The 20905-nt window shown below is 34.1% G+C and overlaps 1 protein-coding gene across 1 annotated transcript in view; it reads right to left on the bottom strand.

The window, feature by feature from the left end:
* Positions 1-16888, bottom strand: part of LOC110107703 (axial regulator YABBY 5) — a 29919-nt gene extending 13031 nt beyond the window's left edge. Inside the window, exons 1-5 of the mRNA XM_020838043.2 lie at positions 16453-16888; positions 8880-8999; positions 4934-5057; positions 4205-4253; positions 4057-4132 (exon numbers count right to left, since the gene is read on the bottom strand). Coding sequence (XP_020693702.1) covers positions 4057-4132; positions 4205-4253; positions 4934-5057; positions 8880-8999; positions 16453-16530 — 447 coding nt within the window. The 5' untranslated portion in view covers positions 16531-16888. The remainder of the gene's footprint in view (positions 1-4056; positions 4133-4204; positions 4254-4933; positions 5058-8879; positions 9000-16452) is intronic.
* Between the last annotated feature and the right edge of the window lie 4017 nt (positions 16889-20905).

Below are 20905 nucleotides of genomic sequence, written 5' to 3'. Positions count from 1 at the left end.
TATTAGAAATCTTTGTAAAACACAGAGCAGCGGATCCCCTTCATCTCCGTGGACATCTTCAATACCAGTTTCAAATTCTGGTTCAAAAATAGCATGTTGGACATCCGCTCCATGTGATTCCCCCTCTATGAGCTGAATTCTTTGTCTATTCGGACACTCATTGGACTTGTGTGCGGGTTGAAAACATCGAAAGCATTTAAGAGTAGTAGGTTTGCTGTATGGATTTTCTCGAGGAGCTTGTGCCTTACATTGGGATTTAATTTTAGTAGTTGCATTGGGGTTCTGATTAGGACTAGTAGGGACCCGTGTAACTGAAGCGGGTCTCGCTACTGTGGAATTTTCTTTGGCGCTGTCCCCCAATGAATGATTAGTATATGACCATCTGCTAGTGTAACTACGAGATTTACGAACTAATTGCATCTCCACCTTCAACGTGAAATTCACAGCTTGGGAAAGAGTCCAAACTGAATTAAGCTCCAGTTTGTCCTGTATCAACTCCTTTAATCCACCAATGTAGCAGGCAAAAAGTTGAACTTTCGATTCTTGGAGATTATTGCGAGCACTCAGTCGATAGAATTCCTCCGTATATTCGCTTACGGAACGCTGTCCTTGTGAGCAATGTTGATATTGTAAATAAGTACTTGTTCATAATCCGTGGGCAAGAAATGTCCCCTAAGAAGTTGTTTCATACGAAACCAACTATGGATTGGCCCACTTCCCTCCCAGCGAAGAGTTTGTAAAAGCTATAGCCACCACGCACTAGCGCCGCCCTTTAAACGACAAGCAATGTACTTACTTGCTTTTCCAGGTTGATTTCCATATAATCAAAAAATGCTTCCAATGCTCTTTCCCAATCGAGATAGTCCTCGATGTGTAATCTCCCTTCAAAGAACAGAATATCCATCTTAATGCAGAACTCTCCCTGGCCCGTTTGATTTGTTCGACAGTGTCTCGAGCATTCGTAATACTGAATCTGATCATTATTTCCATTATCGGTTAACTCATGGCAGTTCACTACAGGAAAATCACCCATTTCTGGAGGCCTTTTCTGGCGGTAATTGAACCTTTACCGGCAGTTTTGTAGTTTTCCGGCGGTTAAATTACCGCCGATAAAAATGGCGTAGGAAAATGAATTCCGGCGGTTTTTTTCGGTGGCAATTTTGTCCGGCATGATCGTCTACTCGCCCGCTCACCTGCTAGCCTTTGTGGTCACCCGTCGTACTCAATTGAGTTAGTAGGTCAAGTTGGTTTCGAGTCGTGTTCAAATCTAGATTTTTAACCCATTTAGACAAACAGATCAGGTTTGGGTTTGATGTGTTAAGAACAGGTCAATTTTATGCTTGACATGAACTCGACCAACAAACCTATTTTAACCCTCCCTTAGACTTAGTAACCTAAATTAGATTGTACTTAGTTAGAATCTCATTTACTTTCACCATCCCCTTCATATCTAACTCTCTGATAAAGTCTAACTTCACATTCACATGATTTCTCATTTCATAAAAAACCTAATTCTGAGTCAAATGGATAGCTCCTTAGTTGTCGACAGAAACAATAATTCTCTTTCGATTAGAATTTTTTAGCTCTTGAATGATATCTTTTAAATATAATGCTTTCCTGATGACCATTGTAACTGCAATATTCTTTGCTTTTTTTTTTTTTGGCAAAGCTAGCCATAATATTTTGCAAAGTTTTCCTTCTAACATACTACATGCAATACCAAAAATTAATGAATATAGAACCATTAAGTAATTTCATGGTATCCAAACTTCATACAAAGTGAAAGTCAACATATATAGCCACAACACAAAAATAACTCAATCTATTTCCTCAAAAAAATTTGTCCCAAATGAAATAGTTCACATCAAAGGATCCACTTTGGAGCATATTAATACTCTCTCCTAGTATTGGAAATAAACCAACTAAGTCTTCGTTTGGAACGACTTTTTTATTATTTCTTAAAATAGAGTTTTAGAAAAAAAATTTTAATTTTTGTACTAAAATTCTATTTTAAAAAGCAATAAAAAAATCGTCCCAAACGAAGCCTAAACAAGCTAATAAACTAAGCTAAATTAGGAGTTGGGGATACCATAACATACATTATAACGCCAACTACTCTTACAAAAGGCACCTTACACATCTTAAACTTCTCTTATTTAGTTTTAGGCATTTGATCTTTTGAGAGCTTAAAGAGTTTATCTGTTGGAATTAAAACTGCATCAACATCCTTTATTCATAAATTTACTAAATCCTTCATTAATTATCTTGCTTATATATCACATACTTATAGTCCTCTCCCTTCTACCAGTTATGATTTGCATAACCAAAATATTTTTGTTAGATCATTATCATTAATTCATTCAAAACTCTATTCAAAGTAATACTTTTAACTTATATCTAGATTTTTTGTTGTTATTGCATGCTATCAATGATTCCAAATACATTATAAGATATACAAGCATCTATACGCTCTTTTAATACATAAAACTATAAAATTTTCTTTCGTTAAAATCACTCTTGTGTGCACGGAACGTTGTCCTAGCGAGCAATGTTGATATTGTAAATAAAGCATTTGTTCATAATCCGTGGGCAAGAAATATCCCCTAAGAAGTTGTTTCATACGAAACCAACTACGGATTGGCCCCTTCCTTCCTGGCGACGAGTTTGTAAAAGCCTGTAGCCACCACACACTAGCGCCGCCCTTTAAACGACAGGCCACGTACTTAACTTGCTTTTCCGGGTTGATTTCCATATAATCAAAAAATGCTTCCACTGCTCTTTCCCAATCGAGATAGTCCTCGATGTGTAATCTCCCTTCAAAGAATGGAATATCATATCCATCTTAATGCAGAACTCTCCCTGGCCCATTTGATTTGTTCGGCAGTGTCTCGGGTGTTCATAATACTGAAACTGATCATCGTTTCCAGAATCGGTTAATTCATGGCAGTTTTGGAAGTCATTCTCCTCCTCAGATTCCAGTACCTCTCTTAAAGCTGGCCTAGGAATACGGCATTGTCCAGCTCTACCTGGCAAACCTCGCGGCACTGGTGTTGCCACTGTTGGTTGTGAAACTTGTCCTAGGACATGTCCGATTGAGGTTTTGAGGTCTAACATGTCGTTGTGTAGGTCTGTGGATAGGCAGAAGAAGTCCGCCCTCAGTTCGTTGAGTTCCCGATTGATGCTAGCTTGCGCTGCCCATACGGCATCCAAGCTCCAATCGTCGTCAGGAGCCTTACGAGAACTCTCTGCAGCCATCAACCCGATCGCTAGCTCTGATACCAACCTGACGTACCTTCCCGCAATTGAATGCCAGAGCTGGGGCCTTCAGTGGAGGAGGAGTACCGGAGAGAAGAACCTGCAAGAGGGTTAGAGCATAACACCAATAGAACAGGGATAGTAGTAATATTCGTTTTTCATATATTTGTGTACTATGGTCTTTCTCTGAGGATCATATACTCTCCTCTAGCTGCTATAGTGCCATTTCTAAATAAAGAAAAAGGGAAATAGTAGAACGTGCAATAATAAAAAACTAAAACAAAAAGTGAGGGATGCTACGGTAGTGTGGAGTGCCATGGCATACGGTATTCCTACGGGTTATGATAGTCCCATACGACTTCTTGCCTTCCTTCAGTTGTTTATATTCTTTTCCTTTTGAATGTGTAAATTAGTTGGGATTATTGTCTCAGTAGGTTTTTTTTTCTTTCTTTCTTGATTATAGTTCTTTGAATTTTAGTGAGCATTTGATCCCTCTTTGGACTAGTAATCAATTTTTTATAATTAACACGTAAGCCGTTTTGTGGGTTTCTCCTAAAAAAAATTAAATAAATAACACACCAACAAAGCATACAAAATATAAAGTAGGATTGATCAGATAGATATAAGAAAATTTAGTTGGTAAAGTATTGATCAAATTTCATTTTAAACAGCACAACAAAATACGGGTCAACACAACTACTGCAAATGATGCAAGAAAAATAATTCAGCTGGTTTATAGAGCTCAAAACGCTGAAAACCCTAATAGAAGTGTTGCTACTTCTAACAAACCTAGAAACTTACATTCTTTGCTGCTGCACTGAAAGCTTCCCTGTGGCTGATGTCAGGGTTACTAGCTTTAATTCTTTGGATCTCCTCCCTGTTAGCATGGCAAGTAATAAAAAAAATATACATCCCCGTTAACATGGCAACAAATTAAGCTATAGCTTACTTGATGAACTTGTTATATGCTGAAGGTACTCTCTGTCTTTTCTCCGGTGCTGGTTAGACCACAAAACAAAAAAGAGGAATCAAAGACAGAATAATGGTTAGATTAATTAGAAGTTAAAGCTATATTCTTCTATAAAAAAGAAATTTCGTAAGTTTTAGGCTTCGTTTACGACGGCTTTCTTACTACTTAAAACAACTTTTTCTAATAAAAAAATTATTAAAAAGTTGTTCGAAGAAGTAGTTAAAAGCCGTCCCAAACGAAGCTTTATTGTTTATCATTTTCCTTCACTACAAAAAAATCGCGGTAATCATGGAAATCCACTGGTAAAATTCCCTTTCTTGTGGATTTTCGGCAAAAATTCGTCCAACAGTAAATTACACATCAGAAAATTTATCGCCGGAAATACTTCCGGCTGACTTACCAGTGGAATTCCGACGAAAAACCGAAACCAAAACGTCGGAAATTCCGTCAGTAAAAAATCATTTTCCTGTAGTGCTTCTATATTGGAATAAGAAAGATATGAATAAAAATTTTATTAAAATATATTTTATGCAATCTTATGTATTTTTTTTCCAATTTAACTCACATTTATGGGAAGAAAACAAACCTTAAAATAAAATTGTGTAGTAATCAAATAATTAGTTTATCAATCGCTTCTGTAAGTAGAGATAAAAGAGAAGAAAAACACGATTAATTATCCTTATTTTAATTTTAAAAGGTTGATCTTACGGCGATTATGCAAGAGTCTTTGTTGGCCTACGTCCACTGTGTTGACTGTTGATGTCCTACTGCATTCAGAAACTGGCCCCGAATGCACATGGAGATCCAGAGATTTCATACCGTACTGAATTTTCTGCCACCAAAATAATTTATGTATCATGACGTCTTCATGTATTTGAATGCAAGGAAGTTACTAGTAGATCTATGCAGCTCATTTTTATCTCTTAGTTGGGAGCTTTGGTTTCAAATTAAGAGATTTTGGGTTCGAGTCTTGGGTATGTTATGCATATGAGTTTATCTTAATTGACTTAAATGTACTGAAAAGAAAAACCGGTAGATCTGAAAATGGATTGTTTTGGTATCATTCTGTCATATTTTTTATGAAAAAATCATCATGCTTAATCAGGCTTACATGCAGTAACTTATCAACTTAAAGATAAAGATCATTAAGGCTCCATTTAGGACAGCTTTCTTATGGCTTCTTAAAGCGGAATTCTAGTACAAAAATTAAGGTTTTGTTTGGAACGGCTTTCTTACTGCTTCTTAAACTAGCTTTCTAGTATAAAAAATAAAAATTTTATAAAAAAAAACTGTTTTGAAAAGCAAATAAAAAAGCTATCACAAACGAAACCTAAATATAATATCAGATATTTTTTAGATAAATTTTATTAGCTCTTTACCTGAACTTCGATGTGTTACTAATCTTTTTAGCCCTTTTATATATTACTGACCTCACGTCTTGTTGTTATATTTCTATTTTTCAAAAAAGAATTGTTACCTCAACAATTTGGGGTAAGCATATGGATTTCATTCAATCAATATTTCAAAGTGTCATAAGAGATGTTTGTCTTAATATTTTGCACAAATTAAATAAGCAAAGTATCTTATTTTTTTCAAACTAAGTGATAAATTTTTGTGCATATTTTATTGGAAAGGTAAAAATATATCTCATATAATTTTACTTTTTTTTGCATATTTTATTGGAAAGATAAAAATTAATCTTATAATATTTTTTTTATTTTATCCTAATTAAATAGATGACACTCCCCACTAATATGATAATTTAATAATATATCTTTATTTATTTTATTGTATATTATTCATTTGAATAACTCAACAAATATCATATATTTTAACAAAAATAGCCCTAACAAATACCAAAGTTGGAAGTGTGGTTAAAAACTCCTCTTCAAAGCATTAAAATTTACAAAATTTTAATACTTATCATGCCATCATAAAAATATGCGTAAAATATGTTGCCTTCATGGATTATGTATGTAAAAAATATTATCCTAAAAGTTGTGTTACTTCATTTTAAAACTAAAGAAAAAAAAAAAAGATCGCTCTTTGGGGCTCTGCTAGGGCTTTGCCCTAGCCTGCTCCTAGCCTCCTCCCGTCTCTTATGATCAGAGCCCTAGCCTCCTCCCGTCTCTTATGATCTGATCATTTTTCTCGGATTGTTCTCCGCTTCTACATCTCAGGCTTTTCTTGAGTGTTTGATCGCCTCAAGCCTACGTCCCAAATCATCTTTTGATTCCAGGGAATTTTTTCATCTCTGCAGGTTTTCTGTGGTTTTCTTGCTTTTATGGAAAATAAACTCTTGGATCCTGGCTTTTTCGCCACGGGTAATATGACATCTTGATCATTCAAAGATGCTTTATTTGGATCTACCACTTCTTCTTCCTTTTCTGATCTCAAGGCAACTACCAACTGTGATTTCAAGGCCTTGTGGTCTCCAAGGAAGAAATCATTGCATTGGCATCTCCTTTTCCTTTTCGCTTGTTGGTAAATTCTCTAAAAGCGTCTTAAATTGGATTTTATTAGAATTTTCTTTTTAAATCTCAAACTTTTCAGTGATTTCTCTGTTACTTTATTTGATACACATTATGTGCTAATAAAACTATCCAACGACTTGGAATATAGTAGAGTTTTGGCTCGCCTATTTTATTTTATGTATAACTATTTTATAAAGCTTGTTAAATGGCGATCACCCGTGTTTGACATTCATGAGGAATCTCCAATTGTGCCGGTTTGGATCTCTTTCCCTGATCTATGACCTCACTTATTTTCACTAAGAATCATCCACGGGTTAGGATCTCTATTTGGTAGACCCTTGAAAATGGACAATGCCACTACTCATGACGTCAGGCCCTCGATTGCTAGGGTTTTGGTGGAGCTATATATTTCCAAAAACTACTTGAGCAACCTTTAGATTGGACTTGAGAAATTTGGCTTTGTGCAAAAAGTGGTTTTGGAGTAAGTTCATTCATTATGTGATCATTGTAAAACCCTTGGACATGTGAAAAATGAGTGATTTATTCTGCACACTAATCTTAAGAAGAATAATCCTATTCTGCCTAAGGATCCTATTATGAAAATGGCTAATTCCAACCTCACTGATGCTAATACCAGTCCTGGTTTACCTATTTCTAATGATCTAGCTTATAATAATGATAATGTTGATGTTCCTTCCGCTACCCGAAGGGATGATTTACTTATCGAAACTCCTACTTTATTGCCTACGACCAATGTTACGCTTGAGAGCAAGGTCATACTAGAGATTCATCCTAATGTGGATGTAACCTTTACTATGGATGGAATAAATGTAGATGGTGATGTTGATCCTGTTGGTGGGGATCAAATGGTTGATTTTAAATCTCATTGTCTTCGTGGTCCTATGGATGCTTCAAGATTTTTGGATGTTTCTAATAAAGTGTCTATTATTAGCATTCTTTAGTCCCCTTTATATGTTGATGTCAGCCTAAAAGAGCAACGTGAGCATCCTAATAATGTTGTTAATTATGTTAACCATTATGATTGGTTAATGTCAGGTGTTAACAATGTTAATCCTAATAATATTGTCGAGGTAGCGAATGATAGTAGCTTTCAAGATTCTCAGGAAGATGTTAATTTGGATGTTGTGAAAATTGATAATGCTTCAAGGAAGAATAAAAAGAAATATATACAAAAGAAAAAAAATGGTTGCAATGTTTTTTCTGATTTTTTCTTATGTTACTTTTTTGGCTTTCCCGTTGCGCGGCTTAGCTACAGGGGTTTGTTGGGCTTTTGGTTGCCTAGCTTGTTTCGATTTGGATCGATGCTTTTGGTTTTGGTAGCTTGGGTTGGTGGGTTACTGCTGATGGAGGTGAGGGATTGTATTTTTTGGGAGTTCGTGGAAGGTTTAGTTGATTTGTCATATTGTTTTTTTATGCTGCTTGTCTTTGATGCCTAGGTTATCCTATTCTTGGATAGGTTTATGGAGTTATCTTTTGGTTGATGTGTTTTGGTTGCAGTTTCCAACCTTTGTTCTTTGTGTTTGTGCCTGTTCTCTCAACCAATCTCCTCCTACAATTGGTGGTCGTGTTGCTATGACCATGTTTGAGCATATCCTTTTTTCTTGTCTTCTATGCATGCTTGTTGTTTATATCTGACAGGGTGTTTGGTGCATCCCGCTTCCAACTTCATTACTTTTTATGGTGGATTTTGGTGCTTCTTTGAATTTTTGGATTGGGTTCCTCTTTTTAACGGTTGGATTCCTACTTCTATGGTTTTTTTTCTCTTGATTATTGTAATAGATATAATCATATACTCATTAAGTTTTGTGCTTTTAGAGAGCTCTTGATCCTTTAAGGTCTTATAATTTTTTTTTATTAATTAATGTGCAGGCTCTTTTATGGATTATATTTATTTAAAAAATATATTAAAAAAAACAAAGAAAAAATTAAAGGGGGAAGAGAAACCCATGGGAAGAAAGGATTTATTGTTTATCACATATATGACTTATATCATAGCCCTTCTAAAGTAAAGCCCCATAAAATCCAGTTGCTGACAGCAAATATTTCTCAATGGCTGCAAGCTTGAATGCACTGAGATAGTGAACTTAGTGCTGAGATAGCAGAGATCACTGCAATCTTATTCATGATACATATCAAGACTAGAATAAGCGATTACGTACCTGATGATTTTGCAGTGTCTCAGTTTCAACCACACCCCCCATATCCACTGATAGAAGATTGGCACAATGCCCACATCTTACTGTAACAATATTAAACATATTGTCGCTGGGAATATTTACCTGAAATTAAATATGATTTACTATAATATTAAATACTAATTATTAAGAAACATCTTATCATGTTTTACTAAGGCTTCATTTGGGACGGTTTTTTTACTGCTTTCTAAAATAGTTTTTTAGTTCAAAAATTTTTTGAATCAGAAAATTTTTACTAAAAAATTGGTTCAGAAAACATTAAAAAAGCTGTCCCAAATGAAACCTAAATCAAATAAAAAGTATTATGGGTATGTCAGAAAATTCTGATTGAGTTTTTGAGGCGGTGTGATCTCAACTCACAGCTGAGACAGCAAAAGAAAAAAATTTTGAGATGAACTTACACGCTTCTCTTTTCAAGCTGCACAAGAAAGCTCAATCACCCTAATGGTTATCTTTTCTCTTCATTTTAAAACTCTTTCACACTATTGTCTTGATAATGACAAAGTTAAACCCCCTCAAATCTCCAAATTGAATCTTTATTATCAGTTGTAAACTTACCAACATGCCCGAAGGCCTCAGCTTTAATTACTTCAAACTAATCATTATGAAGAAGTAGAAAAACTTATTGTTGGAAGTGATTTAGTAGGGGTGTTAATATATAGCACGACCCAAAAATTTGACTTGAATTCGAACAAAAATTTTTAGGTTGGGTCGATCCGTTTAACAAATGGATCGGATTCAGGTTTGATTTTTTGACCCAATTGGAATATTTGGCCGAGCTCAGATTAACCCGAGCGTGAACGTACCCGAACGCAAACCGTTTGACCAATCCATCGCCCGATTGCGCTCATCGCACTTGTCACAATTTCTCACCCGCCGCGCTCGTTGGGCTTGCACTGGTTGCTCATGATCGTCTACTCGCCCGCTCACCTGCTAGCCTTTGTGGTCACCCGTCGTACTCAATTGAGTTAGTAGGTCAAGTTGGTTTCGAGTTGTGTTCAAGTCTAGATTTTTAACCCATTTAGACAAACTGATCAGACTCGAGTTTGATGTGTTAAGAACAAATCAATTTTATGTTTGACATGAACTCGACCAACAAACCTATTTTAAGCCCCTTAGACTTAGTAACCTAAATTAGATTGTACTTAGTTAGAATCTCATTTACTTTCACCATTCCCTTCATATCTAACTCTTTGATAAAGTCTAACTTCACATTCACATGATTGCTCATTTCATAAAAAACCTAATTCTTAGTCAAATGTATAGCTCCTTAGTTGTCGACGGAAACAATAATTTTCTTTCGCTTAGAATTTTTTTGCTCATGAATAATAAATATACTTTGGTTTTTTTTTTTTTTTGGGGCAAAGCTAGCCATAATATTTTGCAAGTTTGCCTTCTAGCTAACATACTACATGCAAATATGCAATACCAAAAATTAACGAATATAGAACCATTAAGCTAATTAAACACGGACGGTTCCTACAATAGTGTTACTGCTAGTTGTGGTGGTATTATTCGCGATCATAATGGCAAAATTGTGTGGCCTTTGCTGGTCCTTCTTCTGGTACCAATGCTATTACTGCTGAAATTGATAGCTTAAATTTTGGTGTTAAACTTTGTCTGTCCCTTGGTTTCATCAATATTTGGGTTGAAGTTGACGCTCTTCTCCTAATTCATTATATCAGTGGTAATTCCAGTTATAATCCTACCAACTTCTATAAGATTCGTGAGATTAAATTAGCTTTGTCTGGTATGAACTACTCTATATCTCACATTTTGCGAGAAGGTAATGCGGTGGCTGATGCCTTAGCTAAGATGGGTTGTAACTTAGATTGTTTTTACCATTTTAATGATGCTTCGATTCCCAGGAACATTAAAGGGCTGATTAATTTGGATCGCATGGGTCTGCCCTACATGAGAAGCTGCTAACTGTGCTGCTATTTTATGTATTCTGGGTTTTTGGCTTTGTTTTGCTGTTTCCGGTCTAGCTGGGTTTATCACGCTTTAGGCATGATGTTCTGGGGCTGTTTCCTGTTGATGTTATTTTGGTATAACTGGGAGCTTTGTGCTATCCGATGGGGGTTGTGGTGGTTTACGTATATGTTCTGGAGGTATTGGTCCGGCTGGTTTTCTTTCTGGAGCCTTTCTGGGTGGTTTCTCCTTTTTAACTGGAGGCTTTGTGTCGTTTACTTGGGTTATATCTTGGATTTTTTGGGGGCTATTGTGTCTTGTGATTGGGTTATATCTTGTATTTCTTGTGTTGGTGGGTTTGGTGTTTTTTGGCTGATTTTGGAGGATATCACTGTTGGTAAGGGCAAGGCGTTTTATCGATTCTGTTGGCATGTTGGGTGGTTTGCCATGCAGGGTTTGGTGTGGTGCGGTTCCTTCTTTCTATGGTGGTGGATTTTTATGCTGTTTCATGATATCTTTGGGCTAATTTTTTCCTTGAGGTTTCTTTGTAGGTACTATTATAAGCAAGGCAGAATTTTGACAAAGGTATGTTATTTTATTTGATGTTTTTTCATTTTGCTATACAGTAGATTTTTTTGCAGGAGAGCGGAGCTGAAAGTTTTAAAGATTAATTGGTCTCTCCTTTTTTGGGTGCTTTTGTTGATTAGCCCGACTATTTTAAGTTCTTTTTGTAATCGTAGTATAAGGATCTGCCGGCTCGTAGGCTTCTTTTTGGATTGTAGCTCTTATGAGCAATAGTGAGCTGGTGGAGTCTTAGGATTTTGTAACCGATGTTTTAAATGAACACGTAGGCCCCATAAGAGGGTTTTAACAAAAAAAAAAATGTTATCAAACTTCATACAAAGTGGAAGTCAACATATATAGCCACAACACAAATAACTCTATCTATTTCCTCAAAAAAAATTAATCCCAAATGAAATAGTTCGCATCAAAGGATCCACTTTAGAGCATATTAATACTCTCTCCTAGTATTGCACATAAACAAACTAAGGCTTAGTTTGGGGTGACTTTTTTGTTGCTTCTTAAAACAGCTTTCTAGTAGAAAATTTAAATTTTTAACAAGAAAGTTGTTTTAAGAAGCAGCAAAAAAGTTATCCCAAACAAAACCTAAGTCTTCGTTTGGTACAACTTTTTAATTATTTCTTAAAATAGATTAGTTTTAGTAAACATTTTTAATTTTTTACTAAAATTCTATTTTAAAAAGCAATAAAAAATCATCCCAAATGAAGCCTAAAAAAGCTAATAAAATAAGCTAAATTAGGAGTTGAGGATACCATAACATACATTATAATGCCAACTTCTTACAAAAGGCACCTTACACATCTTAAACTTCTCTTATTTAGTTTTAGGCATTTGATCTTTTGAGAGCTTAAAGAGTTTATCTATTGGAATTAAAACTACATCAACACCCTTCATTCATAAATTCACTAAATCCATCATTAATTATCTTGCTTATATATCATATACTTATAGTCCTCTCCCTTCTACCAGTTATGATTTGCATGACCAAAATATTTGTGTTAGATCATTATCATTAATTCATTCCAAACTCAATTCATAGTAATACTTTTAACTTATAGCTAGATTTTTTGTTGTTCTTACATGCTATCAATGATTTCAAATACAGTATAAGATATACTAACATAGCATCTATACACTCTTTTAATACATAAAACTATAAAATTTTCTTTCATTAAAGCCACTCTTGTGCATGAACTCATAAAAAAAAATCATTTTTAGGGGATAATTTCAATCCCTATTGGGATTTTCTTAACAAACATGCATGTTTGTCTTCTCCACTTTAACAAAATTATGAAGGTGTTGTATATAGATTTTCATTACGTAAAAAAGTTATTGTCATTTTTATATATTCAAGTTCAAAATCAAGCTTAACACGAGGGACCAATTTAATCTAAAGTGGTTGACAACTAAGAAAATGCAAAATATATTTCCCCTTTATTATATAAACATTTTACAACTTGCTTAGTTTTGTAGTTAGGCTTCTGAACCCTGAGAATCTCTTCATAATTTCAACTTGAATACCCATTTACAACCAATTGCATTTTGCTAATAAGACTTAGGCACCAATATTTAAGCATATAACATTCCTAAGTAGTATAGTAATTTAGAGATAAAATAGATAATTCTTTCAAAATAATCTAGGGGAGTACTGATAGTCCTACCCTATCTTATGATAAGGAATATAATTAGATAATCTAAGGTTCCCATAATTTGTAGTCTTACAAGATTGTATCTCTTCTAGTGCCTTATAATTCAAAATCATTAATTGGCATTTATAAATAAGATAAGCTATTATTAAAATTAACTCTACCAAAAAAAATTTTAAGCATCCAACAATATTTAACATACTCATCATGCCCATTTTATTGAGAATTAACGTTCATGACTTATTTTTTTCTTGCTCTTCCTTCATCATTGTAATAATATTATTTGAATTATTTAACCCATAATTCTAACTTGTTATCAATCCTCAGCACTAGACCATTTTATTATCTTATTTTTTATTAGAATCTTTCAATACTTAATATAACCAAAAACTTCGTTCTTTTTTTTAAGGAAAATGCACATAACTTCTTTAAGTAATCATAAATCACAAAATAAAAAGTATCTTGCTCCACCATGACATTGAACTCTTTATTAATCCCTTAATTTTGAATGAACATAATCAAGAATATTTTAATTTGATGATTTCCTATATTGAGCCTTACTTTACATGCATTACTCAAGGCACATACTTTACAAAAATTTAGTCTTTTAATTTGATGAACATTTAATAAGTTTTGTCTTCATAATTCATTTTGACTTTATTCACTTACATGCCTAAGTTTTTTATGTCCTAATTCAAACTTATTAACACCAGTTTAATTATATAAATTTTGAAGTAGATATGATTATATTATAATGTTGCTAGCTATGAGTAAAGACTATATCTTCTAGTGCCCTACACTACCATAAGAGCATATTAAAATAGTCTAAAAATTTTATTTGTAGTCCTAATTGTACATCCCCTTAAGTACGACTTTCCTAAATAAATAAATTACATATTAACTCAAGTATTTTAAACACTTTACAAATTTGTGTGCCTTGTTGTTTCCACTTTGCCCCCTTCTATGGCCTAAAGTTTCTCAAATTAATCTTTATTAAGATTCATGTAAAATTAGTATTTGGATTCCCATCACTCAATCATTTACTTAATCTATGCTTGAAATCAATAGTACTTTCATAGAAAATACAAATATAATCAAATAGTTGCATCGCCATTTTCTTAGATTTTTTCTGTATTTTCATCTCTCTTTTTAGGAAATTCTTTAAAAAGGCCCATCTTATAATTTGTGTAATTAACATTTCAACTAAGCCCTCTTTGAATATTTTCTTATAGAGTTTAGTTGTCTAATTCCTCTATTCCTATATTTGCTATGAAACCATCTCAAGAATTGCCCTTTTAAACTCACTTTTGAATTTAAAATCCTTGGAATTTAGTTTATCTTAAACCGCCTCTAGAAAAAGTGATTAACATGGATATATAAGATTGTATTTTTGAATTTATTTCTCATACTATTTTAATGATGAACTCAATAATAGAAGAGCTTCGTCTCCATCTTTGATATACAACATTAATATTTCTAGGTCAAGAATGATTTATTAAACTCATCCATCTGCACATTGATCGGCTTATCATTATATATATTAAATGAATACAAATATTATCTTAGATCGATATAATCTTTCGAACAAAGATTTGTTGAAAAACATATTCCCCAATTTCAACCAAATCCCAGCAACTAAGTTTTCCTCAATATCTTTCAAAAACTTTAATTTGTCTTTAAAGCTTTTCATTGTCACTCATTCACCTCTATACCATGTTAGCACTTTTCAAATAATTTCCTAATAGTCAAGAGAATAATATGGTCCTTATGCTTCTATTATTATGATATATATGTATTGTAGAGTCAGACATTTGATTTTAGCACCCTATAGCTATATTAGGTCACTTGATGAAATTAAATTCCTTTATGTTGTTTGCTTTTAAGATATGAAGATGAAGAGAAGTCTGTGCCACTTACTCTGAAAAGGAAACAAGTGTGAAAACCCTACTGATCTCTTTAAACGATTTACTTGTGCATGAGATGTCAAAAAGAAATCTGCGTTCTCCTCAATAAATGTAAAGTACCTTTTTTGAGATAAAAGGCCAGTGTCTCTTCATTACCTCCTGCAACCTCTTATGTCCTAGCATGCCTCTCTTTCACAACCACAAAGTTAATGGAAGTGAGAGAAATGATGAAATGGAGAGAGAGAGAGAGAGAGAGAGAGAGAGAGAGAGAGAGAGAGAGAAACATCTATTTCTTCGCTCATCTCGAGTGAGTGGAGGCCAGACAGAATGTTAGAGGTTGAAAGTTGCAGGTTTTTTGACGAGTTCAAGAGGAAATGAACAGTAAAACCCAAAGCACTTGAGATATTACGATGGAGTGTGCATCTTCTTGTAAAAGTAAGCTCAAATAGGCTTCTTAAGCAGAAATAACTATCTGTGAACTTCACCGAAGGACTTAGCTCAAGCTGATATGGAGTTTGTGATCTAGCAGAAGAAGATGATAGAATCTGTGAAGTATTTGGTCTCATGATGTAATTTTTTAACGTCGTTTCAAATCTGTAATTGAATTTATATTAAATAAAATATATTGGGTAGACTTCTAATCTTAAGAAAAACAAGAACTTGAATTATTTTTAAATATTCCCTATGTCATACAAACATCTAATAAGTTAATCTTAGTAGTTTCCCTAAACATGAAAAAGAAAAAAACAAGTCATGGAAGAGAGATTGAACACTCTCATTAATCAAGCTTTAATGAAACAAACTCTTCATAAATAATTGAAATGTAAACCCTAAAATCTTTGAAATCCATTCAAATATGCAAAGTGGAGCATAGATTAACATCATTACATCAATCAATGATTCAAGTTGTATGTTATTTTTCATTAGTCCATCCTGCAGAAACCACAAAACTAGACTTCAACAGAGAAAACATAAAGAGCAAATTTGATAAACAATTTCAAAAACACATTAAATTGATAGAACTGTGTGCCCTAAATTCCAAAGTACAGATGATTCCTTAAGAAAACAGTAATTTTCTTTCGATTCAGCTACAGCTGAATAATTCTGAATGGGCATCTCAATGAAAGGCAGAGCACATATGGATGATATGAAAAAAAATCACTCAGTTTTCGTTCTGTTTTCTTTAAATAATTATTTTGTTAAATATTGTTTATTAAATTAGGCAAATTCACAGTACTTTTCTATCTAATCAATTAAAATAATGAAATCAAATAAGCACAACACTTTTCTGAACTTAAGCTTTTTAAATTCAACAAAAAGCACTATGAACCTTTTAAGAGATTTGCACTGCTACTCTACAAGGCATAAATATTTGAAATCTTGAACAACTGCTTTGATCAATAAAAATTTTAGCAAATTTTACTTTGTAAAGCTTTGCGTTAGAGGGGGGGTAGAAAGAGAGCAAGAATGAGAGAGATAGAGGGAGAATACTACCGCGAGGACTGTATTGCAGAAATTGCAGTGAACATAGCAGACTTGCTCGGGCAAGAGATGGGTGACTTCGGTCGACATTCTTATTTTTTTTATGAATTTTTTTTCTGTAAGAGATTGGAGCAAATCCTTCGCTAGTTTAGCCTTTGAACATACATGAAAACTGGAAGAAGATGAAAGAAGAGACTGAGGCAGATGCAACTACAGGTTGAGCCTATTTGTATACCGCATATAACCTGATAAAGGAGGAGGTTATTTATCTCTTATTTTCTCTTCTCTCTCTCCACTGCGTGTTTGTAAGAGTTGAAAGCGACATACAGTAGGAGGTTGATAGTATTAGAGGAACAAAAAAATGAGGTAGAAGGAAAGTACTACTACTGTATGAGGGGTGGTGGAAGGAGGAGGTGGAAGATTATGATGAATGAATGAGTGGGCTGAACTAGCTATAACATTGCTCTCTCTCTCTCTCTCTCTCTCTCTCTCTCTCTCTCTCTTCCTTTTCTTTGCTTTCTCAGGCCACCATGTGGGGGGTTGGAAAGTGACATTAATGTGTGTTGAAGGAGGGAAGAGGAGTGGGAGATGGGTTGGGGGTATTTGTGGTGACTTATAAGAAAATATGTATGCTTTGCCTGTTAGCGTATATAATAACACAATGGTCTACTAATTGCAATGCTTGAGCCAGTAATGCTTAACATTGTCCACTCATATTGTTGTTACTATAATAAAAATATGAAAGTGAGAATCTTAGTCCCAAGGAAATATAAATGAATAAAAGAAGAAAAAAAAAGTGTCATGAAGAAGATGAAACTAATCATATTCAGTTTTTCATTTGTAAGGGTTGCTTCTATCTACAATTTTGTAAGAAAAAATTAATAATTTTATGAACTAAAATGAAAATATTACTTTTGATTGCTTTTCTCTCAATGAGTTGAAGAAGGATCTTTGAGAGAAATGTTTCTATATGTGCTAGACTTGAGAATGTTTAACAAATTCTTTTGGGGGTCTAAATTTTATACCAATGCCATTCATTGGGCGGCTTGACATAAAAATTGTGGGGTTTTTAATGAAGGGGGTCTCGGTTGCAAGAATTTGATTGATACTGCTATTGCTTTTTCTCATAAATTGTGATTTTCTTTTAGAACTAATATCAGTTTATGGGCTCGTTATATGAATGCTAAATATTATAATAATCTGCATCCGACTATTTGCTCTTATAAAAATTTAGATTCGATAACTTGAAAAAGGTTATGCAACATCAAATGTGAAGCTGAGAAGTTTATTCAGTGGGGTTTAGGTAAGGGTGATGTTTATTTTTGGCAGAATAACTGGTTGGGTAAGATGTCGGTTGATTCTTACTTAAATACGCATACTATTGATTCTATTAAAGTTTCTTCCTTTTTTTTTGGATAACAGATGGAACAATGTTAATTTAAAGGAATTCTTGCCTACCTATTTAGTTGATATTATTGTTAATATCCCCTTACAGATGGATTGCATGGATAAAATTTTATTTTCTCTTTCTTCTAATGGGAAATTTCAATTGTTGAACATTTAGAAGAATTTTCGTATTTCTTTTGATAAATCCCCTATTTTTGCTGCTATTTTGCATAGTACTTTTCTGATTACTTATTCTACTTTTGTTTGGTGATGCCTTAAAGGTTTTCTTCCTGTTGACAATCTTCTGCAAAAAAAAGGTATTACTTTAAACTCTAAGTGTTTATGTTGTTCTGATTTTGAGTATATTTATCATCTTTTTATCAATGGTTTTGTGGCTAAAAAGGTGTGGTTATATTTCAATAGCATTACTGATAAGAATTCTACAACTAATCATAGTAGCTTGATTTTGATGTTAGAAAGTTGGTTTCATACTACTAAAGGTCATATTCATAACCTGTTGCCAATCCTTATTTTATGGTATATTTGGAAAGCGAGAAATGAGGCTAAACATGAGGAGGTTAAGATGGATGTGGCCCTTATTATTCCCAATGTTAAAAGAAAGCTAGGTTTTGTAGCTGTATAGTTGTAATGTTATTTCTGGTAAGGTTTTCTCTAAGTGTAGAGAGCTGGCGAGTATCTTTGGTATTAATCTGGATCAGATAAGTGCGAATACGGCTGATTCATTTGTTTATTGGATTAAACATAAACCTCCTTATGTTAAATTAAATTCTGATGGTTCTGTTGGCCAGTTGAGGGCTGGTGCGGGCCGGTGGTATTATCCATGACTCCCTTGGTGATATCCTGGCTGCTTTTGCTGCTCCTATACAACAAGCTGAAGTTGTTACGGCTGATCTTAATGCTTTATTTTTGGGTCTGAAGCTGTGTTTAAATTTGGGCTTTAACTTTGTTTGGATTGAAGTGAATGCTATGCTTCTTGTCCAAATTATTAGGGGTGTTGTGCCCAGTAATTCTCATAATTTTTATCTGATTAGGAAAATTATGACTATATTGAACTCGATGAATTTCTACATTTCTCATATTTATCGTGAGGGGAATATCTGTGTTGATTGGTTAGCTAATAAGGGTTGTTCTATTAATGGCTATGAAGAGTTGGATATTCACAACTTAGATCATGCGTCGAAGGGTATGATTCTAGTGGATAAAGCTTGTATGCCGTATATCAGGTATGGCTGATTTTCTTTGTTTTTATCTTATTTTTCTGCTGTTATCTGGTATGCTTCATTTGGGGTTTATGTTATTTTTCTATCTGATCTGGTGGCAGATAGCCTTTTGTTGGCATTATATGGTACGTGGACTGCTCTTTTGAGCAGATTGGTGCTTTCCCTTTGTTGCTAAATTTAGTTATTGCTGCTTATATTTTGTCTGGGAGCTTTGTGTGTATTACCCTGTATTCTTACCTTAATAGTCCCAACAGGTGGTGGGTCTGGGTTAATTTGGTTGTTTTGGGTGTTGGGGCTTATGACTGTATTAAACATTGGAGGAATTTTTATTACGAGTCGTTTCTTTATAATATTAACACTGCTGGGAAGATGTGGGTCTGGATTAAGGATTGCTATTATGCTCTTTATTTCAAGTGGTTTGGTTGGCATTGGAGGAATTTAAATAGTATGATGAATGTGTCGGGTAAGGTGATTTGAACTTTTATGCAAACAAATCTGTTGGGTTCGGTTGAGGGTAGTAATTGTTTTTATAATAAGGAGAATGCTGGGCTTTTAGTATTTACATACTACTATATCTCTCTCACCATTTTTTGGAGAATTCCTTGCAGGTATCTTACCAAGTATCCTTTTTTGAGCTTCAATGACCGCAAGGTATTCTTATTTTTCTTTTGCATTTCTTTTTCTATTATCGTCTGAAATTTTGCAGGAGAGCTGTGCTGAAGAGGATTTTGATGCTCTGGCTTTTTTGGGTGCTGTCTACTCACAGCCCGAGTGGTTATTTAGGTTCTTTTTGTAATCGTAGGAAAAGGATCCACCGGCTCATAGGGTTTTAATTTTCCTTTTATCTTGTAGCTCTTTCGAGCAGTAGCGAGCTGGAGGATCCTTCTAAGGACTGTGTAACCGATTTTTTGATATTAACGCGTAGGCCCCACAATGGGTTTTAACTATAAAAAAAAAGGATCTTTGAGAGAAATAGTATGATATTTTGTAAGATAATTTTCTAATATGATATTATCACTGATGAAATTATGATATATCTAAGAATTTGAGATATCCGAAAGAAATTTGTGGGCAGTGAAAAATGATCAATAATGAAACTTTATTATTAAAATGTGATGCTACTTTATTGTGCTATGTGAGAAAAGTAGTAGTAAGAGGAAGAACTAACTCCAATTAAAATTTGATCTCTTTTTTTTAGGAAAAATCCGTCGAGGGGCCTACATGTTAAAATAATAAATGGTTACAAGGTTATAAGGGGACCTCGAGTCACTATTGCTCAAAGAGCTACAATAAATGTGAAAATCAAGAAACATAAAAGCTTAAGTTCCCTACTAAATTATAATGAAGAACAAAAAGAAAAAAATAAGATAGAGAAAGGCACTAGTGTGAAAGCCATCCAGCGCAGAGCAAAAAAGCCCCAACCAAATTAAAATTTGATCTTAAAAATAGGGGGATTAATTGTGTTAGGGGTTATACATAACTCATTTTTTTGTTTTGGTTGTTGACTTTTTCAGGGAGATAACACTATAAAAGATACATAGCAATTATAGAAGAAATGATATTTGTAGGAATCACACAAGGAAGAGTACTTAATTTTCCTTAATATATATTTTTTGAAATGAGAACATTAATTGACACTACAGGAAAACCTGTTATTACCGGCGGACTTAATCCGCTGGAAACAATGTACAATCCGACGGAACCGGTAGTTTCGCACTACAGGAAAATTACTTATTACCGGCGGAATTTTCCGGCGGCTTTCCGGCTGGTTACCGGCGGTTTTTGACGGCTTATTTTCTACAAAATTTTCCGGCGGCTTTCCGACGGATTACCGGCGG

Source organism: Dendrobium catenatum, unplaced genomic scaffold, assembly GCF_001605985.2.
Source record: "Dendrobium catenatum unplaced genomic scaffold, ASM160598v2 fragScaff_scaffold_1557, whole genome shotgun sequence".
Taxonomy (NCBI): domain Eukaryota; kingdom Viridiplantae; phylum Streptophyta; class Magnoliopsida; order Asparagales; family Orchidaceae; genus Dendrobium; species Dendrobium catenatum.
The sequence above is the reverse complement of the archived record's forward strand: the minus strand, read 5'-3'. Positions and strand labels throughout refer to the sequence as shown.